The following is a 23499-nucleotide window of genomic DNA, read 5'->3' as shown; positions in this document are numbered from 1 at the left end:
AACAGCCTGTCTAATATTTAAGGGGAGGGAATTCCAAAGTGTTGGTGCCACAACACTTGTTTTTATTTATATTTTTAATGCTAAATTGCTTTGGGATATTTTATGGGAAGTAATTCATAAATGAAAATGAATAAATAAATCAATAAATACCTCACAGTACATTTTAGTTATTTACTTTATATTTGGGGCAATAATGGAAAATATTTTGACAACTTAAATAATAAGAATCAAAGCCTTTTTTTGTCCTCTAAAAAAAGGCAAGCTATACAAGTTAAACGAACAGATTGCGAAGAAATAATCTTGGCCATTTTAAATAGGAACAAAAGCAGAAACATTTTTAAATAGGAACAAAAGCAGACTGTGGTAAATAATGCCAGTTTAATGGCCAAGAGTAAATGGATTTGCAGCATTTTGATTTGATAAATGCTCCCAAACTGAAAAGTCTTAATCAGTTAAAATTATTTTACCAAACTCGTCAGTGAAGCCCTTCCCACATAAGACACAGAAACTCTTTTTATCCTGTGCCATAATTAGTAGGGCTAAAGTACTTTGTTGAAAGGCCAGCCTTGAATTAATGACCCAAAGTACCAATCAAATACATATTCCCCTTCTGAGCAGCTTCCCTTATGTCAGTAGTGGGAGCTCTTTGTGGCCCATATTATTTGAGGTCATTGTTTGCCTGAAAAGTCTATGAATCTGTCTATAAAGATAGGCTTGACCATGTGTGGTCAATATGAACTCCAAATATCTTTTTAGAATTACTTGTTATCTTTCTAAATGTTACATTACTGCATTCAAAGAAAAGTAATTACACATTTTCTCTCCCTCTTTCTAGCCCCGGGGAAGTCCCATACCTCTGATTGAGGGTCCAAAAACACATGGTATCACAATTGAAGAGTGTGTTATCACCCCCAGTACAGATCTAAAGTTTTCATCTGGATTTAAACAAAAGAACAGTCTGCGCTATTTGAGGAACCACTGGCTTTTAATAGGTAGTAAACATCAGACTTTTTCTGTATTGCACTGCCCTCTGGTGGACAAAATCCAAATTTAAGATTATATTCTGAAAATGTATTGTTTCTATTTTCAGGATCTAAAGCAGGGGTTTTCACACCATAGTCTATGGACCACCAGTGGTCCATGAGCCTCATTCAGGTGTTCTGCCACGTGTCTGTGGATTTGTGGTTGAAGTTGGGAGATGGCATTTCCATTGCATTAAATATTTATATAGATTTTAGTTGTATTTTTATTTCTTCTTTTATTTCTTGTATTGTGTTTTATTGTATTGCAAAAATCATTAAATGACCCTCCTCAGCAATTTTCAAGTGGTCCATGAGGAAAAAAAGTTTGGGAACCACTGTTCTAAAGAGCTTTACAGTCCCTTCCACTTCTTAATAGATAAGAGATAGTGAACCACAAGGGTGAAATAGGGACATTATTTTTCTATGAATTTGTTGGCAACAGGGCACTTTTAAAAATTCAACTGCTTTTTTAAGGAACCAAGAAAGTGATTATTGCTCCCCTATTATCTCTTGTTTAATCTCACATTCTACACATAGTTCTCCATGCTTCAAACTGCTGCCTTGTAAAATATGTACTGGTGTGCTGAACTTGGGAAGGAAGAGATAATTTAAGAGTGTACATAAGGTTACCATGAGATATACAACATGCACATTCTTGATTTTAAATCTGATCTCCTGCCCTGCTCAGATCATCAGATATCACAATTAAGAATTGCAGAACTACAGCTTTAATGAGCAGGCATTTTGCAAATCCTGTGCAATATCTACAAGTTAACACAACAGAAATGGCCTTTGATTGCATGAAGAATGCAAATGTTGAGCTAAAGGCCATCACTATGTGATCTGGTAGTGGATTGCCTAAAGTTAATTGTGTACTAAGCTTTAACACATAAATAACTATGTGTAACTCTCTACCACCTTATGTAGTGATGGCCTTTAGCTTTTAAAAAATTAGATACTGGGGGGCTGTGCCCCCCTGCTTGCTCCACTTGCCCTTTGCCAACCCTCACCCCGCTTGCCAACCCCCGCCAACCTCCCACTTCCCTGCCATCCCCCAACAACCCCACTCCCCTCACCAACCCGCTTGCCTCCCTGTTCCTTCTCCACCACTGCCCCATGCTGCCACAGCCCTGTGTTGCCCTGGACAAACACTTCCACCGCACAGCACACCTAGGTTGCGCACCTGCCTCCCTCCTGCCACGCCTGTCCACCCAGGCTACCACCACCACCCCTTGCCTGCTTGCTGAGGTGGGTGGTGTGAGCAGTGTACAGGTAGGGAGGAAGCATTCACAATGAGTTTGCAGTGCCACCTGCCTGTGGTGCTGCAAATTGCAGTGTAATGCTTACATTTTACGTGTATAGAAATTTGTAGAGGATGTGTCTATCAATTATTAGCAGACTAGTGGTAGCTAAATGTTCAGATCCAGAATACTGCTGGATAGCAGGTGCTGGGAACAAACAAGAGGGGATGCCTGTTGTTGCCTTCATGCCCTGCTTGCAAACTTCCCCAAAGTTGGCTATTGCTGGAAGGAGAACAGATCTTTGCTCGAACCGAGCGGGGCTGTTCCCATGCCTGGTAATGCCACATGTTACCATACTTTCCAGCCATTTGAATATAAGTATGCCCCATCTGATGCTGTTGCTTGGCAATATCTTTTCCTTGGGAATAACAAAAAGCATGTTCTTGTTTCAAGGGCACCATGAGACACCCTTATCAGCCCCAACAAAGATCCTGGAGAAATTTCCAAGCAATCTGCCAAAGCGGCATGAAAATGTAATCCCAGCAGATTCAGACAAAGCTGCTTTTGAAGAGGTTTGTGAAAAATGAAGTCTTGTTTAACAAATTCTTTAGGAAAGTGTCAGCACAGAATATTCCATGTTGTGTAAAAAGTATGTGCATGGGTACGGGTGGGGGAGACAGGATTTGTGTAGGATTTCTCACACATTCATGCAAATTACAGGATGAGTGGTTTTATCCAACATGCTCTTAAATTGACTAAATCAGTGACAAAAAAAATCATCCATTAATTTTCCCATTTGGATATGTTCTTTATTTAATAGATTAGGACATTTACCTTGTTGCACAGGAACAAAATGCATACATTGCCCACTGTTTGTGTTCTTTTGCAGTAGTTCTCTCATTCAAAATATAACCTTTACAGTTCCCTCATCCAGAGATTCACAGATGTTTGTGGATCTCCCAGCTGGGAGCAGTGTGAAGGTTGTGTTTTAGATATGACATTCTTGCAGAGGAACAGGGGAGCACATGCACCCTGTTCCTGTGTAGGTAGGTAATGTCCTAAGCCATTCAGTCCAAAGTCATTAGTGTAAGTTCATGAGAGTTCCCTGTGGGTACCTGATATAGCAGCATTGCTGAAGCTAAGCAGGTGTGGAACTTCTCCTAGATGGGAGGCCACTGAGAGCCCCGTTTAATATAATATAAAATATAATATAATAAAAAACAGCAATAGTGAGTTTTTTGAGAAACAACTTTAAAAGCAGCTGCACAAAGTCAGGAAAGTGCATAAGAAATAAGCTGTAAGGATGACTTTAGCTTCTTTCCATATTATAATTGTATCTAATGATAACAAAACATGATTTTCATTACCTTGGTCAGAATCATGTGCTTACAAAACATGAATCAGTTCTTGCTATATGTGTTTAGAAATTATGGACTCCTTTGTGATCGTTTTGCAATTTTTTCTCCTCACTGAAAATTTTGTTGTGTTGTAGTTTTTATGTTTTATTTAGGTATGCCAGTTGCCTTGGGAGGGCTTTGCTCTGAAAGGTGGCATAGAAACATTAAAAATAAATATTTATCTAATTGTATGTTGTATTAACTTTTCAAGAAATTATCCTTATTGATAAGTGTGTTTTTGCAAGCAGCTGAGCAACCGTAATGGAGGCCATCACTTTCACTGCAGCCTCTGAACTAATGCAGTCCTTGGTTCTCTCAGGCAATCAATATGGCTGGAAGTTCTACAAAAGACTTGCCTCCTCCCATTCCGAAGAATGTTGGAGAGACCCCCAGTGAAACAGCACCCCGGACAGAGGCTCCAGTCGATTCCATATTAAAAGACATGGCTACTGTCATCCTGAGCACTTTCTTACTTGTTGGCTGGGTAGCCTTTGTCATCACATATCCAATGGTAATTGGCTAGTTTGTGGATGATAATCTTGTGAATTGATAAGAATAGTCAAACTAAAAGCAAGTACAAGGACATTTGAGTTTTTTTCTTTTCATTTAATTGAGATTTATATCCTCCTAAACATAGCCCCAACAATTTGTCAGGGACGCTAACAACGTATTTTTCTTTTTTAAAGACCCTATGAACTATAAAAGAGGACTGCACATTTATCTATTAATAGTCTAAGGAATGTTTTAAAGTCTTATAGAACTGATCCAAAATAAAAAGAACTTCCAGAATTGGATTCTAAGTTAAGCTGGGCATGTCTTTCTTCTGGAGCAACAGTTAATTGTTTGGTAGTACAAGTATACTTGTACTATAGCCAGTGCTATAGCAGTGACAAAGATAAGTAGCTATAGATAAGTGTCTGGATGGGAAACTGCTTGAAGCCCCATGTCAGTTGCTCTGAGATGTAAGTAAAATAAATGTAATTAGCTTTCTAAAAATTGAGAACTACATTTAATAATTGCACCGTAAATTTCTTATTTAGTGATACTACATGAAACCAGTGTTTAGTGGAGTTGGAAGCCTCGCTGTGACAATTAAAGCAGATAATAATGTTGTAGTTAATCCTGATATAGAGTTGTCTTACCAACATATTTAGTATAGATAGAAAAGACAAATCTAGCATTGCATCTTTCATACCTTGTTTTCCTCCACACCAGTATTCTTGCACAGTCCCCCTGACCTCATTGACATGGTGAATAAATGCATGTTCAGGATCCTGTTTATTTGCTCAACTTACATCCTATCTTTCTACCAACAGGCACAGAGGATGGCTTACAGACCAACAAATTACAATGTACACAGTATCAACAACGATATAAATAAAGAGTGGTATCAAATGTGTCCCTCTACTCATGGAAAGCTCTTTACTCCAGAAGTGGCTTCAGTGAACATAGGGGGTGGGGAGGTGAGTTTTGCAAATTCCCCTTTTTCCTGCAGCCTCCCACACTGTTCCAAAGAATACCCCAGTCCTCTGGGGCAGAGTTTGGGGAGATGCAGGGGACTGCATAGGGAAGGGGATACCTGCAGAAATTATTTTCAAGAAAACCTCTGCTGGATTAAAAAGCCTTCCATGAACAGAGAGCCGCAATTGCAAACAACCTAAAGCCATAAAACAGACGAGCATAAAGTCCAAGAAAAGCAGCTGTTGAAGATCCACAAAATAAACTTTTAATTTCCATCCTTTGCTTAAAATTATTTCCCTCCTCTTAAGAGTGTCCATCATCAGCAACAGCGACAACACCAGCAATTCCAGAAACAGCTGGAGGAGAAGATACAGTTATTGCAGCAGCAGCAGCCCTTCAGTCCTCCCATTGACCTGCCCTCTGAAGGGGCAGAATTCCTGGATGGCTCCTGCATCAGGCCAGAGAGCTCAGCCACCAGCTCACCAAACATGTCTCCAAAAGCATCAAACCACTCTGCGTATTCCAATGTCTCTGCCTCTGATGTTGGAAGCTGCCTTTCCACTGAGCAAGAAGAAGGTGATAACATTGATGTAACTTTTCTTTGTTGTGAGATTAAGTCTAAAAGATAGCATTTCTCCCAAGGTCTAAGCAGGCATAACTGGGGAGAGATGAACAGCACCTTGCCTCTGATCTTTTTCAGGATCAGGAATAGATTCTTCTTGAGTTAGACATACATTTCATACAGCCACACCTTTAATATTTCAATAAAGGTGGTTCAGTACACCTTGTAAAATGTTGAGGACTACCTAATCACAATATCAATCTTGGGAACTTTCTCAGACATCATTTTATTGCATTCTGACCTCCAAAAGCTAGGACAGACAGCACTTTTCTGGTTTAGCCTTTAACAATAACCAGCTGGAAGGGAGTTGCACAATGATGAGACAGGCCCTGGAAACATCTCTCCATGTGCCGCCGTTGTGCAGACAGGCACGCAGGTGTTCTTGTCAAGGGTGCTCTTGGGCAACATCAGAAATTGCAGCAGAATGTCAAGGAGAAAGACACAAGCATTTCTCATCCTTCTGTCAACATATGTAGTATCAACTCCCTTCAGTTGAAGGATAAAGTTATTATGGTAATGCAAATTAACTATTACAGGTCTTTGCTATTATTCCCACAGACTAGTTGAAATGTTTAGTGATAACAGCCCTTGTTTCCATGTAATGTTGGAACTGGCATTCCTAGATCTGAATGCTTGCCTGTATTAAAAGAAACCTTTTAAATCCTTAAAATGCCCTAAGTATATTCCCTTCACTTTTTAGTGTAGAGCCTTTAAATGCCACGTGAGGATATGTGCCTAAAAGGTGCCGGGTATGCTCATTCTGTCTTTCTTCTGCTGTTGCTTAGATGAAAACACAGCCACTGTAGTGGTTGGAAAGATTTCATTCCACCCAAAGGATGTGCTTGGCCATGGAGCTGAGGGAACAATTGTTTACAGGTAAGCACCAGACATTCGTGCTGTACTTTGGTGACAAGGGCCATTTCCACACTGTCACTATATTGTGGGTGGGATTTGATTGCATCCTGGCAAATTCAGGTTGCTCATTTAAAGCAGATTTGGTGCTTTTGTGGCTCTTTTCCTGATCATCTGTCAGAACAGGCAGCCTTTCTTGCATTCTCTTTATAAACATCTATAGTGCCTTGCAAAAGTATTCAGACCCCTGACCAATGCTGTCATATTACTGAGTTACAGTAGGGCCCCACTTCTCAGTGCCCCGCTTTTCGGTGTTCCGCTAATACGGCACCAGTGGGGTGATCAGCTGGAGGGGGAGCTGGAGCTCCCCATGCTCCAGCTGATCTCGCTGGAGGAGGGGAAGATCAGCTGTAGTGCGCTACAGCTGATCTCCTCGGGGGCGGTCAGACTCCCGCACTCCAGCTGATCACGCCGGAGGAGGGGAAGATCAGCTATAGCGCTACAGCTGATCTCCTCTTCTGGTGCGATCAGATTCCCATCCTCGAGCTGATCGCACCGGAGGAGTGGAAGATCAGCTGTAGCGCTACAGCTGATCTCCTCTTCTGGCGCAATCAGACTCCCACTGTCAAGCTGATCACGCCCGAGGAGGGGAAGATCAGCTGTAGTGTGCTGATCTTCTCCTCCTCGGGCGCGATCAGCGGGTTAGGTTCCAGACCCACACGCTACAGCTGATCCTTTTTTCCACAGTTTTCACTTTTCGACGGGATCTGGAACCTAACCTGCCATATGAGTGGGGCCCTACTGTACAAATGATACATTGTAATTTTGTTCTGCATGATATTTTATTTTGAAACACAGAAACTCAAAATCAATTACTGTAAGGTGACATTGGTTTTATGTTGGGGAACGTTTATAAGAAACATAAAAAACCAAAACATGAGGCTTGCATAAGTATTCAACCCCCCCACATTAATATTTGGTAGAACCACCTTTTGCTGCAATAACAACTTTAAGTCTTTTGGGGTAGGTATGTACCAGCTTTGCACCTCTTTCCAAACTAGAATAAAATCCCCTTTAATACAATTTTAAACATGGTAACTTGATAAAAGGCAAGATCCTAGTTGAGTAATGCAGCTGAATGTTAAGGAGTTTCTCCTTTGTATCTTGGCATATCTACAGGGGGACATTTGACAATCGAGATGTTGCTGTGAAGAGAATTCTCCCCGAATGTTTCAGCTTTGCTGACCGGGAGGTGCAGCTGTTGCGAGAATCTGATGAACATCCAAATGTGATCCGCTATTTTTGTACAGAGAAGGACCGTCAGTTCCAATACATAGCCCTTGAGCTCTGTGCTGCTACTTTACAAGAGGTAAACTATGGGTTATATATACATCTGCAGTGTCTCTAAAACTGAGGCAGGGGTGTGTGTGCTTGTCAATTCAAAGGAGGAGGCTGATCTTTCCAACCCAAGTTAATTTTTTCATACTTAATTATGTAGTGGGTCACCTTACTATGCACCTGGATAAAATTTTTCTCTTTCGCATTTTCAATGCAGCAAATGACAGTGAATCACAGGCAGTGAAATGACTTGAGGCAGAATATACTGATACCGTTCTTAGTCTGGTTTATACACATGATCTGTTTATACTCATGATTCTATCCTGTTTAAGATATTAGCATTACTTAAGCATATGCAAACATTCAAAGAATCCAGGGAATACTCAGATATGCAGCTAAATCCTGTGCATGTTTACTCAAAACTAAGTCCCACTGTGCCAAGTTAGGCTTACTGCCAAGAAAGTGTGCGTAGGATTGCAGCCTTAAAATTTGATTTTGTCTATATGCATTCTAGTATGTGGAACAGAAGGACTTCAGTCACCATGGTTTGCAGCCGATCACCCTTTTACAACAGACAATGTCTGGCCTTGCTTATCTCCACTCTCTCAATATTGGTAAGAAACCATTTTATTTTAATTCCCAACTATTGCAGTGGCTGCATCTTTTTCAAATAAAAGAAGGATACTTCTTTTTGCTGTGGAAGCAGGAACAGCTTGCTGTCTAGCAGCTATATAATTTATATCATGGAACCGGCTATTTTAACTATTTTCTTCTTTATACCTTAATTAGTTGCAGGGTCTGATCACAACCCTTCCAAAGGCATCTTCTTGATGCATTTTCATCACTACCCAATACATAATCTCCCACTGTATACAAGATTGGTAATGATTTTTTACTTTCATCCTTTATTATGATGTACAATTTTTCCAAAGATATCAAAAGATTTTATGGCTACGCTGAGATTTGAACCAATACCTCCCTAGTCCAAGTATGATTTCCTGTCCATAGACCACATTTACTCTTTGGGGTTTAGGTGTTTATAAAACTTTCTGTGCTGTTCTATTGGGTGAAGAAACGGTGTATTTCATGGTAGCCCTGCCATAAACTGTGTGCACAGCCAACTCCAAAAAGAAGAGTTGAACATTGTCCTTTCACCATTCCTGTTATAACACTTATGTAAAAAAATTACATTCTAAAGTGACATGGGATTTTTCAGTCATGATTTCACATGATCATCAGATAGACACTGGCCATGTTAGGATGTTCATACCTAGCTTAATAAACTGAAATATGAATGAGTCGTGTGTACCTGCACGCAGCTGCTTCACGCCTCCATTTGTGCAAGCTGGGAAGCAAGCCAGGGAATCTTCAGTTAACTATAGTTTCTCATTACATCGGAACCAAAACACTATGGCAAACAGCTTCTGAACAACCTGTGTCCTAGCATGTCTGGCAGCTATTGAGGATAGTTTCCCAGTTCAGACGCAATGAAAAACAACAGTTAACTGAAAACTGCCTGGCTTGTTTCCAAGTTTGTGCAAATGGAGGGACAAATCAGTTACATGTGGGAGAATGAGGCTCATTCATATCTCTGCTTATTAAGTCAACATACAAACATAAAATTATGGCCATAGTTCACTTTTACCATCAACCTTGAGGGCTAGAATCTGTCTATAGATGTGAAGTGGATGCTTTTGATGTTATGAGATGGTATAAGTTCACTTAATGTCCTGCTAGATCAGACCAAATGCCCATCTAGTCTAGCATCCTGTTTCCCACACTGGCCAGTCAGATCTCTGGGACTCCACAAAAAGGTCATGAGGATGAAACATGAAGGTAATTTCCTACCCTACTGCAGGAGGCTGGGTTTTGTGAATCCTCTCAGCTCTGTTTCTTAGATAAAATAAATGTACAACAGTACCATATAACCATGGCAAAGTACCTAATGTGTGTTCAGCAAACACACAAATCTTATGTGATGAGAAGGAAAAGTAGACAGAAGGTTGACAATGTGGTTTGTTTCTTTGATCTTAGTTCTTTGCTCCATATAGTGTTACTATTATTATAATGTGCCATCAATGCTCATTGCCCTTTACACAGTACAAGTGGACAGGTCTCTCCTCTGAGGGGCTTACAATTAAGATTTGACATGGAGGGAAGGAGAGGCTAAGGTAAACAAGGAGGCAATGTGCAGTCACTTCAGTTACATGTGCTTAGGCTTTGTAATGAGCTCAGTTGTAGCAGGGCATGGAAAGAATATAACCTTCCCTAATACAGAGCGCATGTGAACCCCAGGGAAGCCTAGGAAGCTTTGGGAGGCAGAGCAAAATGGGCAGGGAAAACAACAAACGCTGTGTCCTGTTGGGACATCACATATGTAGCTACAAGATTGGGGATCGCCATCCCAGATTGAAAGTAAGGAACCTTCGTTTCTGATTTGATATCTGGGGAAGGAAGCCCCATTCATCACAAAGTGTGGCCATGGTGATCCTCCCCACCCACATTAAAATGAAAACTGGAAAAGACCTATGCTAATAAAACAAGTCTGTAATGCAAGCTTATTGAATTAAGATAAATAAACTTAAGCAATGCAAAGAATCTTTTACTATTTAGAATCTCTCTGGTTTCTTTATATTAGTCCACAGAGATCTGAAGCCCCATAATATCCTCATTTCCATGCCGAATGCCCATGGCAAGGTCAAAGCCATGATTTCAGACTTTGGCCTCTGTAAGAAGCTTGCAGTGGGCAGGCACAGTTTTAGCCGTCGGTCTGGAGTACCAGGCACTGAAGGTTGGATTGCTCCAGAGATACTGAGTGAGGATTGCAAAGAGAACCCGGTAAGTCCACTGCACTTCTTCTCAGGGCTTGCTCACTCATGACCACTTCCCTAGAGACTTTACCCAGAGTGTGATCTAAAGCAGGCCATAGGTTTATATAACTCCCTCGTTTACCCTTTTCTACACAGAGAAGGTAACAAGTGCTCTGGAAGATATTGCACTGGTATGACTGTGGGATCTCCTTGACTTTGCAAAATATATCTTGCCTTTCTAGCAAGATTAACTTGCAGTGTCAGTGTCTCACTAACCCCACATTCAGAGCAATGCAGATCTCCTAGTTCAGTCATTAACTTCTCCCTTTGGGAAGGCAGCAGTAGCAGCCCCCTGACTGTACTCCTCATGAGCTCCCCAGCTCTTCTCCTCTGTTGAAAAACAGAAATGTGCATGCCATGCACCCTGTCGTTTCTTCCCTTCATGTTTTCAGCTAGCTTAGGGTTTACAGACTTCAGTACTAGAATAAATGAAAAAAAGAATTAATAAATCTCATCTCAGCTTTGGTGGGGTCGTAATATTTGACCAGTATGTTATGAGAGTGAGAGACAGGAATTAGATATATCTGATATGTCAGCATGAATTTGTTAATGAAGTTGACCATGCACAGAGAGCTGTTCATTCTGCTAACCATATTGGATCAAGCATTTCCAGTTTAGCACAGCTTAGTAAGATGGTTTCAGTTTGGCCTAAATGGGATCTGTATTTTTCCTTTGTGCCCAGTTGCAGTCCACAACACATGTGGCATGTTGAGAAATGGTTTGTGCGTTGCTGAGTACAAAAGTAATTTATATGGGGGGGGAAAGAAGTCAGCACCTAACAAAGGTGTTCCACGTGTGCAAGATGGTTGCATATGTTAAACAATATTTACTGCCAATATCTTGTATACTTTTGAATTAAAAATGGATTCTAATATTTGATTATTTATTGTATGTTTGGTTAAATGCCAGGATGTGGCTTTTGCAGTGTACACTATTGACTTAAGCACTTCACATTTTATTTAATTGTATTCTTTATATTTAGGGTTTCACTGGGAAAATGCAAATAAGCTCAAGCTTGCTAGACTGTTTCATTCTTCTTGCACTTTGGAAACTTTATCTTTGTTCATGTTGCCCAGTATTTTAAAGATGTTACACTGCGATCTTTCTTTTTAAATGCTTCTCTTTACAGACACACACAGTAGATATTTTTTCAGCTGGATGTGTCTTCTACTATGTGATATCTGAAGGCAACCATCCATTTGGCAAATCCCTGCAGCGGCAAGCCAACATTTTGCTAGGTGCTTACAGTCTAGACTTCCTAAATCCAGAGAAGCATGGTAAGCAAATAGACGTTTTCCATTATTGTGAAGTGTAGCTGTGCATTCTGTTTAATCCAGAGTATTGTCTTGAAACATTATTTTTTGTAAACCAAAAGAAAATGAGAGAAAATACAACCATGGCATTCAGGAGTCGTCAGGTGGAGCTGAGGGACAACTTCAAAGGGGTTTTGTTGTTGGTTTACAAAGGGCTATCAGAGTTCAAACTGAAACAGACCTTGGCTTGTGGAACCTTTTATGTGAGTGTCTCAAACATTCAGCAACTTGGGTTTCCTCAAAGGTATTATAAAAGATTGACAACATTACATAGACTCCGAGTAAACATTTTTCTTTTTTCAACAGAGGACATCGTTGCTCGTGACTTAATAGAGCAAATGATAAGTACAGATGCTCAGATGCGTCCTTCGGCTAACTGTGTACTAAAGCATCCATTCTTCTGGAGTTTAGAGAAGCAGCTCCAGTTTTTCCAGGTCAGTTTTCCCTTTTGGTCTGCTATTTACTTTCACATGCTTAAATTTGTACTAGATTATACAGAGAAATAGCAATTTAGAACCGTATACTATATTTATATGTATCTATTTTGATGTTTTATTATTAAATCACTTCAGGAAGTTTTATAGGGAGCAATTCATAAATGAAATTATTAGTAATAATACTGAGTAATGTGTGTAAATGAATAAATGATTAACTGTATGAATTGTTACTCTTTAATTAGCTACTTCTTTTTGCTGGCAGATGCAAGCATTTATTAAGCTCTGAAATGGCTGACCCTCAACCCCACATTCAATCCAATGCATAATTATACAGCCATGAGAGTGACTGTATGCTATAAGCATGGATTTTTCACATTCTGCCATGTTAAATTGAAAATACCCCCATGCCATTCTGATGCTTCCCATAAGCTCATTTCAAAACAAAACATTACAAAACGTATAGTCCTGAACTCAGAAACGCTTGCTTAACAACCTTTAAGTTTTCATGGCGATACACACAACAGTCAGAGAGAATCAAGAGTTCAAAGTGTAAAACAAGAGACAAAAAATCCAGACCCCTGTTGGACTTTTTTTCTCTCAGAGTTCTCATAAGTTGTTGAAATTAATTAAAAATCAGCCATGTTGACAGAGTACCTGTAATTCTATTACTGACCTTGACCCATACTCTGACCTTCATCTTCTGCAGTTTAAAAGTTTAAAAAATGCCTGGCTGATTTTTAATTAATTTAAGAAATTTAACATTGGAGTCAATGGTAAGCACGGGCATGCTCAGTAAGAACAAATTGTCAGTGTTCTAAAAGCCAGACTAACAGCTGCTTGGCTTGGCTAATCAGGGGGCCACACCCACACCAGACATTTATTCCACTTTAAACAGTCATAGCTTCCCCCAAAGAATCCTGGGAAGTACAGTTTGTACAGGATGCTAAAAGTTGCTAGGAGACGCCCTATTCCCCTGACAGAGCTCCAATGGCCAGGGTGGATTTCCATCTTTCTCCCTACCCCTACCCTTACTCCCCTTCTCTCCCAGGTCAGCTTCACCTATCCTAAGCATGATTGCTCAAGAGTAAATCCTATTGAACTCAAAAAGCATGCAAATGATCAAACCTGCCCTCCACTCCTCCTCCCTTCTACCCCCTCACTCTTGCCCATTCCCTCACCCTTCCTTTGCCACCCGCCCCACCCCTTCCAATCCTCTCCCCCTCCTTCCCCTCCACTCCCCCTTCCTCCTTCCTTCTCCTGTCCCCTCCCCCCTTCTTCTCCTCCCCCATGGTCAGTTTTACCTATTCTAAGCATGATTGCACAGGGGTAAATCCCATTGAACTCAATAAACATGCAGATGATCAGACCTGCCTTTCCCCTCCTCTCTACCCCTCTCTTTTTCCCTTCTCTTCCCTTCTCCTCCTTTCTTCCTTGCCTCCCCTCATCCTTCTCCCCTGCCCACTCCAGCCCTCCCTCCCTGTTCTCCTCCTCCCCCCATGGTCAGTTTCACCTATCCTAAGCATGATTGCATGGGAGTAGATCCCAGTGAACTCAATAAGCATGCGGATGATCAAGCCTGCCCTCTTTTTCCCCATCCCTGCCCTTTCTCCTCCTCCCTTATCCCTGCCCCATGGTCAGTTTCACCTATCCTAAGCATGATCGCAGGGGAGTAAATCCCATTGAACTCAATAAGCATGCAAATGATCAATCCATTCTCAGCAAACTTGCACAAGATCCCATTTCTTACCTCCTGGATTAAAAAGCAGAAAAAAAATAACTAATAAGCAAAAAACCTTGTAGTTTATGAACGTACCTATAGCCAACAGATATTTCTATCAAACTTTAAAAAGCAGGGGAATTGGGCAGCTATAGTGAACACACCAGGGGACTTCACCTCCTCTGAGATGTTGTACTGCCCTACAAATTTGTCAAAATGCAAACACAATTTGGGTTGGTCTTTCACAGGCCAATCCACTTCCTGTGTAGCTTGGAAGAATGTGGTAACATATGCACATTAGTGATTATATAGGCTGATCTCTGTGCGTGCTGCAATTCTGTAGGAGCTCAAAAGTGCAGAATCTGGCATTTGGTATTAATTCAAATTCCTAAGCATTTGTTTTTAAAAATGCAAGTTTCTAACTCTTAGCATTAGTTTCTGAACAATGGCTGCTCTAAAATCTCAGAAGTCTGGGGGGCTGAATAAGACTTCCAGTAATTGGGGGTAAAGGGTTAGTGCCCTGTGTAGTTCCTTGCCCCTCTTCAATGACTTGCACAACTACAATAAATCATGCAGTATTGAAAAATTGGAGAATTGAGCAAAATTGGCAACATGCTGATTACCCCTCTGCATAATATGTATAGGCTGCAAGCGACTTAGATTAATTTACCTTTTTCTTGGTGAAGAATTTTGATTGTTTTGGAATCTTTATTTTGATTTTTTTTCCCCCGTTGACTATGAGGCACTTGTATTTATATTTGTATAGCTGTATCAATTTCAGTCTGGCTTTAGGCCCAGTCATGGCACTGAAACTGCCTTGGTCACCCTGGTTGATGACATTCGTTGAGAAAGATGGGAGGAATGCAACCCTGCTTGTTCTCCTTGATCTCTTGGCAGCCTTTGATACCATTGACCACAGTATCCTGGAGCAGCTCAGGAAGGAGGGGGTTGGGGGCACTGTACTTGGGTGGTTCTGCTCTGATTTCCAGGGATGTTTCCAAAAAGTAGTTATGGGAGGCTTTTGTTTGACACCATGGGAGTTTTCCTGTGGTATCCCGCAGGGTTCCATCTTGCTCCCATGCTATTTAGCATCTCTATGAAGCCACTGGGAGCAGGCATCAGGAGTTTTGCGGATGACACTCAGTTCTACCTCTCTGTTCCATCTGAATCAGGAGAGGCAGTTGAGGTACTAGACAGGTGTCTGGAGGCAGTGATGGGCTGGATGTGGGCCAACAAACTGAAACTGAATCCTGAAAAGACAGAGGTTTTCCAGTTTCTCAAGTCCAGGAGATGGGAAGATGGCCTGTTCTGGATGGGGTAACCCTCCCCTGGAAGGAGCAGGTTCATAGCTTGGGGGTACTCCTTGATCCAACGTTATTACTGGAGGCTCAGGTGCCCTCAGTGGCTAGGAGTGCCTATTTCCAGCTACAGCTGGTTTGCCAGCTACAGCCCCTTTTGGACAGAGATGACTTGGCAACAGTACACCATACTTTGATACCTTCCAGATTGGATTATTGCAATGCACTCTACGTGGGGCTTGAAGACAACTCAGAAACTTCAGCTGGTCCAAAATGCAGCGGCCGGATGACTGGCTGGGCTTGATTTTAGAACTCATATAACCCCTGTTCCAAAACCGTTGCCGTGGTTGCCAGTTCCTTTCCAGGCCCAGTTCAAGGTGCTTTGTGTTTAAAGCCTGACCAACTTTGGTCCCAAATATCTCAAGAGGCAGTCTCCTTCCCTACAGACCCTTTGGGTGTTGAGAACAGCAGAAGGGGCCTTCTTTGTATTTCTGCCACCCTCAGACGTTTGGAGGATGGTGCAGAGCTTGGAAAAGTTACTTTTTTGAACTACAACTCCCATCACCCCAATCCAGTAGCATGCTGGCTGGGGCTGATGGGAGTTGTAGTTCAAAAAAGTAACTTTTCCAAGCTCTGGGATGGTGGCCTGGGAAAGAACTTTCTTTGTGATAGCCCCTATAGGTGTAGAATTCCCTCCCTACAGAGATGCGTCTTGCACCTTCACTATACAGTTCTCTCGGCAAATGCTAATGATGCATCTCTTTACCCTGGCCTTCAGCACCTGGGATGTATGTTTTCAGGACCCACCCTGCTCCTGTGAATGTAATGTGTTTTAATAGTTTTTAATACTGTATTTTAAATTTCTGTAAGCCACCCTGGGACCTAATGGTGCCGGGTGGGCAATAATAATGTAAATAAAGAAATATTTAGAGAGGTTTTTGGATATGCTTGAGCAGAATACAAATAGACACCATTTTTAATGTTTTGAAAATATTATTTATTTATCATTTATTTATGTATTACATTTCTACCCCGCCTTTCTTTTCATGATAGAAACCCAAGGCAGCTTACATATGGTTCTCAGGTGGTCTCCCATCCAGGCACTGACCAGACCTGACCCTGCTTAGCATCAGCAGGGAGCTGGCCTCATGTGCCTTCAGACCACAGCCTGGGACAAAATATAGTATGAGTGATAGGCCCAGTGTCAGCAGACAGCATGTTCTGGTACCTGCTGGGGTCATGCCCTAGCAGGGGGCGCACTGCTGACGAGAGCTGCTTCCTTACCCAGCCTGGCCTCAGAGCCACTTTGGAGTGATGCTTGTGCTGAGGGAGCTGCAGTCACTAGCTCAGCCATAGCCATTTAAGATGCTCCCTGCAGTTACTAAGCTTGGTGCTTCTGGAGAATCAGGTTTCTGCCCACAGTTGGCACCTTGTATGCAACATAGGAAGCTGTTGTTTACCAAATCAGACCACTGATCTATCTAGCTACACTGCCAACACTGACTGGCTGCAGCTTTCCCGGGTTTCAGGCAGGGAGTCTCTCTTAGTCCTACCTAGAAATGACTGGGATTGAATCTGGGACTTTCTGCATGCAGAGCAGATGCTCTAGTTGACCTCCTACTTCAGCAGCTGATGGAGAGGAGCCCTTTGGTTTCTTTTTGGTGTGCCCCTCTGTTTAAGTTCTTCCATTTGGTGCCTTCCTTTGAACCAATTTCTGCTACCAGATGGGAGAGAAGGTCTGGAGAAAGCAACCAGAGAATCTCCTCCTCCACCCTCTCGGAGCAGCTGCTCTGAGGCTCCACAGTCTACTAGGCTGTAGCAGTGGCAGGGGCGTCACTACGGCGGTGCGGCGGGTGCGGACCGCACCGGGTGTCACCACGAGACGGGGGTGACACCACGAGCCGCCCCTCCGCCCTAGGCAATGCCGCCGGGAAGCAGCAGGCGCGCCAAGGAGGAGAGAGAGAGAGAGAGAGAGGAGCGAGTGTGGCGACTGCCCTCTTCACTCAGTACCCGCCCTGCCGCCTCACAGGCTGGCAGAATGGTGTGATCTCTCTCCCTCTCCGCAGTTCCAGCAGCCTGAGGCCGGGCATGCTGCAAAGCAACCCAGAAAATCCCTCCTGGCTTTAGGCTGTGTGCGGCGGCAGCTGCTGCTGAGGGATGGTTGGCTGGACGCCGGCCTCTTGGCGGGTCAGCCAACAAGCCAGCCAGCATTCAGCCACCCACGTGGGGCCGGGCAGTGGAGAGGCGGGAGTGACGGAGTGACACAGTTCTCTCCTTCCCCGGCGCAATCGCCAGCCGGGTGGCCCTGCTTGGCCCCGCTGGAAGGAAGGAGGTGGGGGGGCAACAGGAAGCGTGAGATGAGCTGGCCTTGGGCACTACCGGTTAGGGACAGCCCCGAGCAAGCAGCCGGCCAGCTTGGGTTAGTCATGATTCCCCAAGGCTGCTGCTTTCCTAGTCTCACTTTCCCTGGTGGGGAGCCCCGTTGAGCTCCGCAGGGGCTTACTCTTAGTGGAGGGGTGCATAGCAGCCCTAGTCAGGAGTAGAGGCATTGAAATAAATGGTTTGAAAAGAGCCCAGGGCGGCAAGCGCGTTAGCAATAAAGCACTGGGTTGTGTTTTATTTAGCCAATTCACTTCTACTCAAAGTAGGGCCATTGAACTGAATGGATCAAGTCATGCCCCATATTTTCAGTGGGTCTACTGCTCAGGCTGCAAACCTAGGTACACTTACGTGGGAGCAGTGCTGGAAATTTTGGAGGGGGAGTGCCATAATGGAATCTCAAAGCCCTTCCCCCCCCCATTTTAGCAAAATCCTTCCTCCAAACAAGATTCTAAACATGCTTTTAGTTTTTCAATTGTTTTGAATGTTTTAAATTGTATTGGGTGGTATCCAGTGCTAGTCTTTACTGAGTGCAGACCCATTGAAGTTAATGGACATGACTAAGGCTGCAATCCAGTACACACTTGTTGTTGTTGTTATGTGCCTTCAAGTCGATTACGACTTATGGCGACCCTATGAATCAGCTACCTCCAAGAGTATCTGTCATGAACCACCCTGTTCAGATCTTGTAAATTCAGGTCTGTGGCTTCCTTGATGGAATCAATCCATCTCTTGCTTGCCCTTCCTCTTTTTCTACTCCCTGCTGTTTTCCCCAGCATTATTGTCTTTTCCAGTGAATCATGGCTTCTCATTATGCGTCCAAAGTATGATAACCTCAGTTTCATCTTTTTAGCTTCTAGTGACAGTTCTGGTTTAATTTGTTCTAACACCCAATTATTTGTCTTTTTTGCAGTCCATGGTATGCGCAAAGCTCTCCTCCAGCATCACATTTCAAATGAGTTGATTTTTCTCTTATCCACACTTATATAGGAGTAAGTCCCATTGAACCTAATGGAGCTTACTTCTGAGTAGACATATATTGGATTGCAGTGTAACTTAGGTCCATTAATTTCAGTAGGCCTCCTCTGAGTAGGACTGAGTTGAATACCACCCATAGAAGGCTGCCTTATGTCCTCTGGTCCATCTAGCTCAGGATTGTCTACACGACTGGCAGCGGCTCTCCATGGTTTCAGACCGGAGTCCTTCCCAGCCCTACCGGTTACATGAGGTTCAGGTTGCGTTATCAGTGTCCAGGAAAGCTCTAAACCTTTCTAAAGTCTTCCTAGGAAGGGAGCAATTAAGGGACAAAATAAGCCTGGCTCTTTCACCTCTATAAAAATTACACAACAGTAAAAGTTCCTAAATCTGCACTACTGCAGGGTGTGTGTGTGGAACCATGATTCTCATATGGAATGCCATTAACTCCCAAAATAACAGAGGGGACGACACTGAAGTTCCACTGGAGGCTGATTCATTAATTAGGGCAAGTAGGGCACCACCCCAAGCTAAGTCTGCCCTCAGCCAACCCCCATCTGCCAGTCTGGCCTGCCTACCTCCTTACTTACAACCAGTCTAGAGGCGGCCCTGCTTGTCATATTCCGTCTGCTCCCTAATCTCAGTGGTGAATTTTCACTTTAACCACATGAAACTATGTATAAATGTAAATACATTTAGGCTGTGCATATGATATTGTAATTTAAAGGTGTAATTTTAATTTTGTTAGTTGTTTATGTCACTACTATTGCTATTACATTCAGTGATATACGGGAATTATGATTTATGAGTAACATTAGTACAAAAAACATTACTAAGGATTCTGTATGGTCTGGTACGGGAGGAGGTCCATGGGGGTGACACCATGAGTTACCGCACCGGGTGACACCAACCCTACTGACGCCACTGAGCAGTGGCACTATTGGAGTCCCATTGGGGATGTTGAAGCCTGGGCTGCTGGGAGATCTGTCTTGCTGCTTTTTTGCTGCCCCCTACCTGCAGTTTATGTGACCTTGCTAAAGGGCTGGCTTCCTACTTGAGTCTCTTGGTCCAAAGTCCCCAAGAGAAGGGTCTGCTATCCCCACTGGAAGTGGTAGTACTGCAGGGGAAATGGAGCCCATGGTTGCTTTCTGCGGAGTGAGGACTCACATAATCCTGGAACCAAATCTGATATGCTGTAAATGTGCAATCTTGATTGCAGGATGTGAGTGATCGAATAGAAAAAGAATCCTTAGATGGTCCAATAGTCAAAGAGTTGGAAAGAGGAGGAAGAGCAGTAGTGAATATGGACTGGAGGGAGCACATCACGGTCCCTCTGCAGACAGGTAAAACTTGGTTTTATTAATTATTATAATTCACAGAGAATTAGCTGGGACTGTTAGACTTCATTGTGTAATGAATGAGCTGGTCACTCTTATTCTACAGAGTAAAGAATCACCTGTGCAAAAGGAAGCCCAGTTACTTTGTCATTTTGGGTGTCCAGATTCCAAAAAGAAAGAAAGAAACTTTTCTTATTGGAGGGGCAAGTAGGGATGGCTTTTTAAAACATTTTAATTATTCTCATTTCCTTTTGCAGATCTTCGAAGATTCCGATCCTATAAAGGGGGCTCAGTAAGAGATCTCCTGCGGGCAATGAGGAACAAGGTATGTGAATTCTGAGAAGCCAACTGCATGATGCCTTTGAGGGCCTGTTTTGATTGTGGGGGAGCCAGATCTTGCCTCTTTGTGCTTGGCCTCCTCCACATGAAATAGCTTCTCTCTCCATCTGTCTCTCTCTGCAAATAGAAGGACAATTCTGATCATTTGATCTGAGTACTATTATTCAATCTAAACAGTTTGTTTGAATTAAGCACTTTTTTGTACCAAAATAGACAAGATGCAGGAGATCCTGACATTGTACTCTTAACTTAAAAGCATTCTCAGGTGCCCCTGAATTGGACTGGAGCAGCAGGACTGGGGGAGGGGGGTATCTTTTCCCCTGTGCCATTCCCCTAATCTAAATACCTGCCCCTGCCACCATTTGCTATTTTCTTCATTAGGAACCATGCAAGTACCTGTTTTTCTTAGCCAGGTAAATGTCATAGGGAAGAAAGGATTAACCCCCCTAGTTTTTCCCCAATGGAAAAAAAGCCATAGCTGCTTTTCACTAAAAAGAAAAAAGCTGGAGATTTTATAACAATTGTCTCACATCTCTCTCTCTCTCTCTCTCTCTTTATGCTATGATAACATAAAAAGTTTTGTAATTATTTAAAGAGATTTCTTTAGTGCTGCATTAAATGTTTCTTAACGTGATTCTGTCCTCTTTTTCTTTTTCTTTCCTTCCAGAAACACCATTATAGGGAACTGCCCCCTGAAGTGCAGGAGACTCTGGGTTCTGTCCCAGATGACTTTGTACATTACTTTACTCTGCGTTTCCCTCACCTTCTTTTGCACACCTACCATGCTATGCAGATCTGCTGCCAGGAAAGACTATTCCAACCTTATTATATGCAGGACTCTGATGGGCACATTTTCCCCGGAGATGGTGTTTGAGAGATGGAGACTCTTTGTTCTTTGCACAAACAGGGCTGTGAAACAGGCCTGTCCTTAGCAGCGTGACTGGAGGGATCGTCAAAGAGTGAAAAAGCCTCTTTGAGAGATCCAGACTTATCAAAGGTGCCTTGGACTCCACCTGCTCTGACTCAGGAAAAAAAGGACTCCAGGTAGGAATCCAAAGACGAAGATGTGGCAACTTACAGAAAAGCTTTATACCGCAGAAGACAGGAGCAGTCAAAAGGCAGCTCCTACAAAGAAAAGTGAAGAGGAGTATATAAAACAGATCAGCTTGGCACAAGCATCGCTGTTATTATTACACTGTAAGCTCTTTTTATACTGGCATTCAGGCAACTTTACTGCACAGAATCATACCAAAAAAAAAAAGATTGACTGAAACCATAACATTGCCAAGCATCTTCTGGATCTCAGGAAAGAGCATTCTAACTGTAGTGTGCGCCATTTCTGTCCATTATTGTCCCGCGCCCATATTGTGCACTTCAAACACACACAGATACTAATTTTTTAAAGGGAAAATGTTAGTTTAAACATTCCAGATTCAGCACAAGAAATACAGTGGTTCAGTAAAGAGGACAGACCTCCAAATATGAGTCTCAAAATACTTTTGGTTAGACCTAAAGTTATCATTGAAATCACCAACTGGAAGCATCAGTCCAAATGCTAATAGCTCACAAATATATAATAGAATTTGCATACTATTATATTTTTTAAAAATGAGACAAATACGCACACACACAAATCCAGATATTTCTGGACCAAGATTCGGCTTTGGACACAGTGCTGGAAATCCCTAATACTTTTGGAGAAATCCATTCAGATGTCATTTCTGGTTTCTTTACAAGAATGTGACTAGCCTGACAGTGTGATTTAGATGCAACAGTTGACACAGCTAGACGTGCTTAATTTTATTTGTAGGCTTAAGTTGTTTAGCCAGAGGCAACAGAACTTAGCAGCAGAAAGCAGAGCTAGCCATAAATTATTTTTTTAAATGTAGGAAAACCTGATTTTTGTGTGTGTTTCTATCAAGCAGTAGAAACCCAGTTTCCTGTCCAAATGAAACCTGGGAAGCTACAGAAAGAGGCATCTGCTTCCCATTTTGAAGAATGCAGTTTTCCTTTTCAGTGTCCCTAAAACTGTGATGCACACATTGCATGTGGAGAAGGCGTTAAGAATCCCCAGTGAAGTGCTCTAAAGCTCCAATGTTATATTTGTAGTATTCTTTTACAAAATATTTATTTTACATATTTATATTTATTTAATTTTTATTACAAAGTGGTACCACACTGAAATGGTACACATGTATAGCATGCCAAACTTTTAAATAAATAAATAAATAAGCAAAATCCTCTCTGGTGCAGTAATTATTTTTTTAGGTTGACAAGGAAAAGGTATACTGCATCTTTTCAACCAAGCATTTTCATTAGATCTGGATGAAATGTTCTATAATGTAAGGAAGCTTTTAATTTGTGTGGCTGTACTCTTTGTGTGTCTCAAATTGAGTAAATTATTAATGGTTAATTGTATGATTGGGCATTGATAAGGGTATTTGTCTTTTGTTCTAATCATTTTGCGTCTGACATTACAGGGAAATGGTTTTTTTCTAGTTTTATAATGCAACAGCAGATATATTAAGGTACGATATCCAAATATGGATGTTACAAGATTTTAAAGCTTGAAAATAATGGTAGCCTTAACCTAACTTAAATGAAAATCATATTTCATATTTTTGTAGTTCTGCTGTACAATACTTTTATATTTCTTCTAAATATGAAATGCACCCAAAGATTAAAAGTAGGTTTTGAAACAGTTGTACAGTGTCCTTTCTTTTTAAAATGGTATATCTAATCCCTCTCCATGGGCATGATGGAGATGCTGTGCCACCCATGAACACACACTCCCACACAGGTACTCACACAGCAGTCAGTCAGTCATCATTACCCAGAATGGGAAGCAAATTTCTTACAGGCTATCTGTGCATGTGCTTCTCTTTCTTCAACAAAAGGGTT

The 23499-nt window shown here is 42.1% G+C and overlaps 1 protein-coding gene across 4 annotated transcripts in view; it reads left to right on the top strand.

Moving 5' to 3' along the window:
• Positions 1-23282, top strand: part of ERN1 (endoplasmic reticulum to nucleus signaling 1) — a 71083-nt gene extending 47801 nt beyond the window's left edge. For 3 of the 4 annotated variants that reach the window (XM_061615513.1, XM_061615514.1, XM_061615516.1), the window contains 14 exons: positions 836-992; positions 2717-2835; positions 3980-4171; positions 4977-5123; positions 5430-5697; positions 6529-6619; positions 7775-7964; positions 8448-8547; positions 10572-10771; positions 11933-12080; positions 12423-12550; positions 20142-20265; positions 20517-20584; positions 21266-23282. In XM_061615513.1, coding sequence (XP_061471497.1) covers positions 836-992; positions 2717-2835; positions 3980-4171; positions 4977-5123; positions 5430-5697; positions 6529-6619; positions 7775-7964; positions 8448-8547; positions 10572-10771; positions 11933-12080; positions 12423-12550; positions 20142-20265; positions 20517-20584; positions 21266-21472 — 2139 coding nt within the window. In that variant the 3' untranslated portion in view covers positions 21473-23282. The remainder of the gene's footprint in view (positions 1-835; positions 993-2716; positions 2836-3979; positions 4172-4976; positions 5124-5429; positions 5698-6528; positions 6620-7774; positions 7965-8447; positions 8548-10571; positions 10772-11932; positions 12081-12422; positions 12551-20141; positions 20266-20516; positions 20585-21265) is intronic. The other variant, XM_061615515.1, reaches the window with a different exon arrangement.
• Positions 23283-23499: the final 217 nt, after the last annotated feature.

This window comes from Rhineura floridana, chromosome 3 (genome assembly GCF_030035675.1).
Source record: "Rhineura floridana isolate rRhiFlo1 chromosome 3, rRhiFlo1.hap2, whole genome shotgun sequence".
Classification (NCBI taxonomy): domain Eukaryota; kingdom Metazoa; phylum Chordata; class Lepidosauria; order Squamata; family Rhineuridae; genus Rhineura; species Rhineura floridana.
The sequence above is the reverse complement of the archived record's forward strand: the minus strand, read 5'-3'. Positions and strand labels throughout refer to the sequence as shown.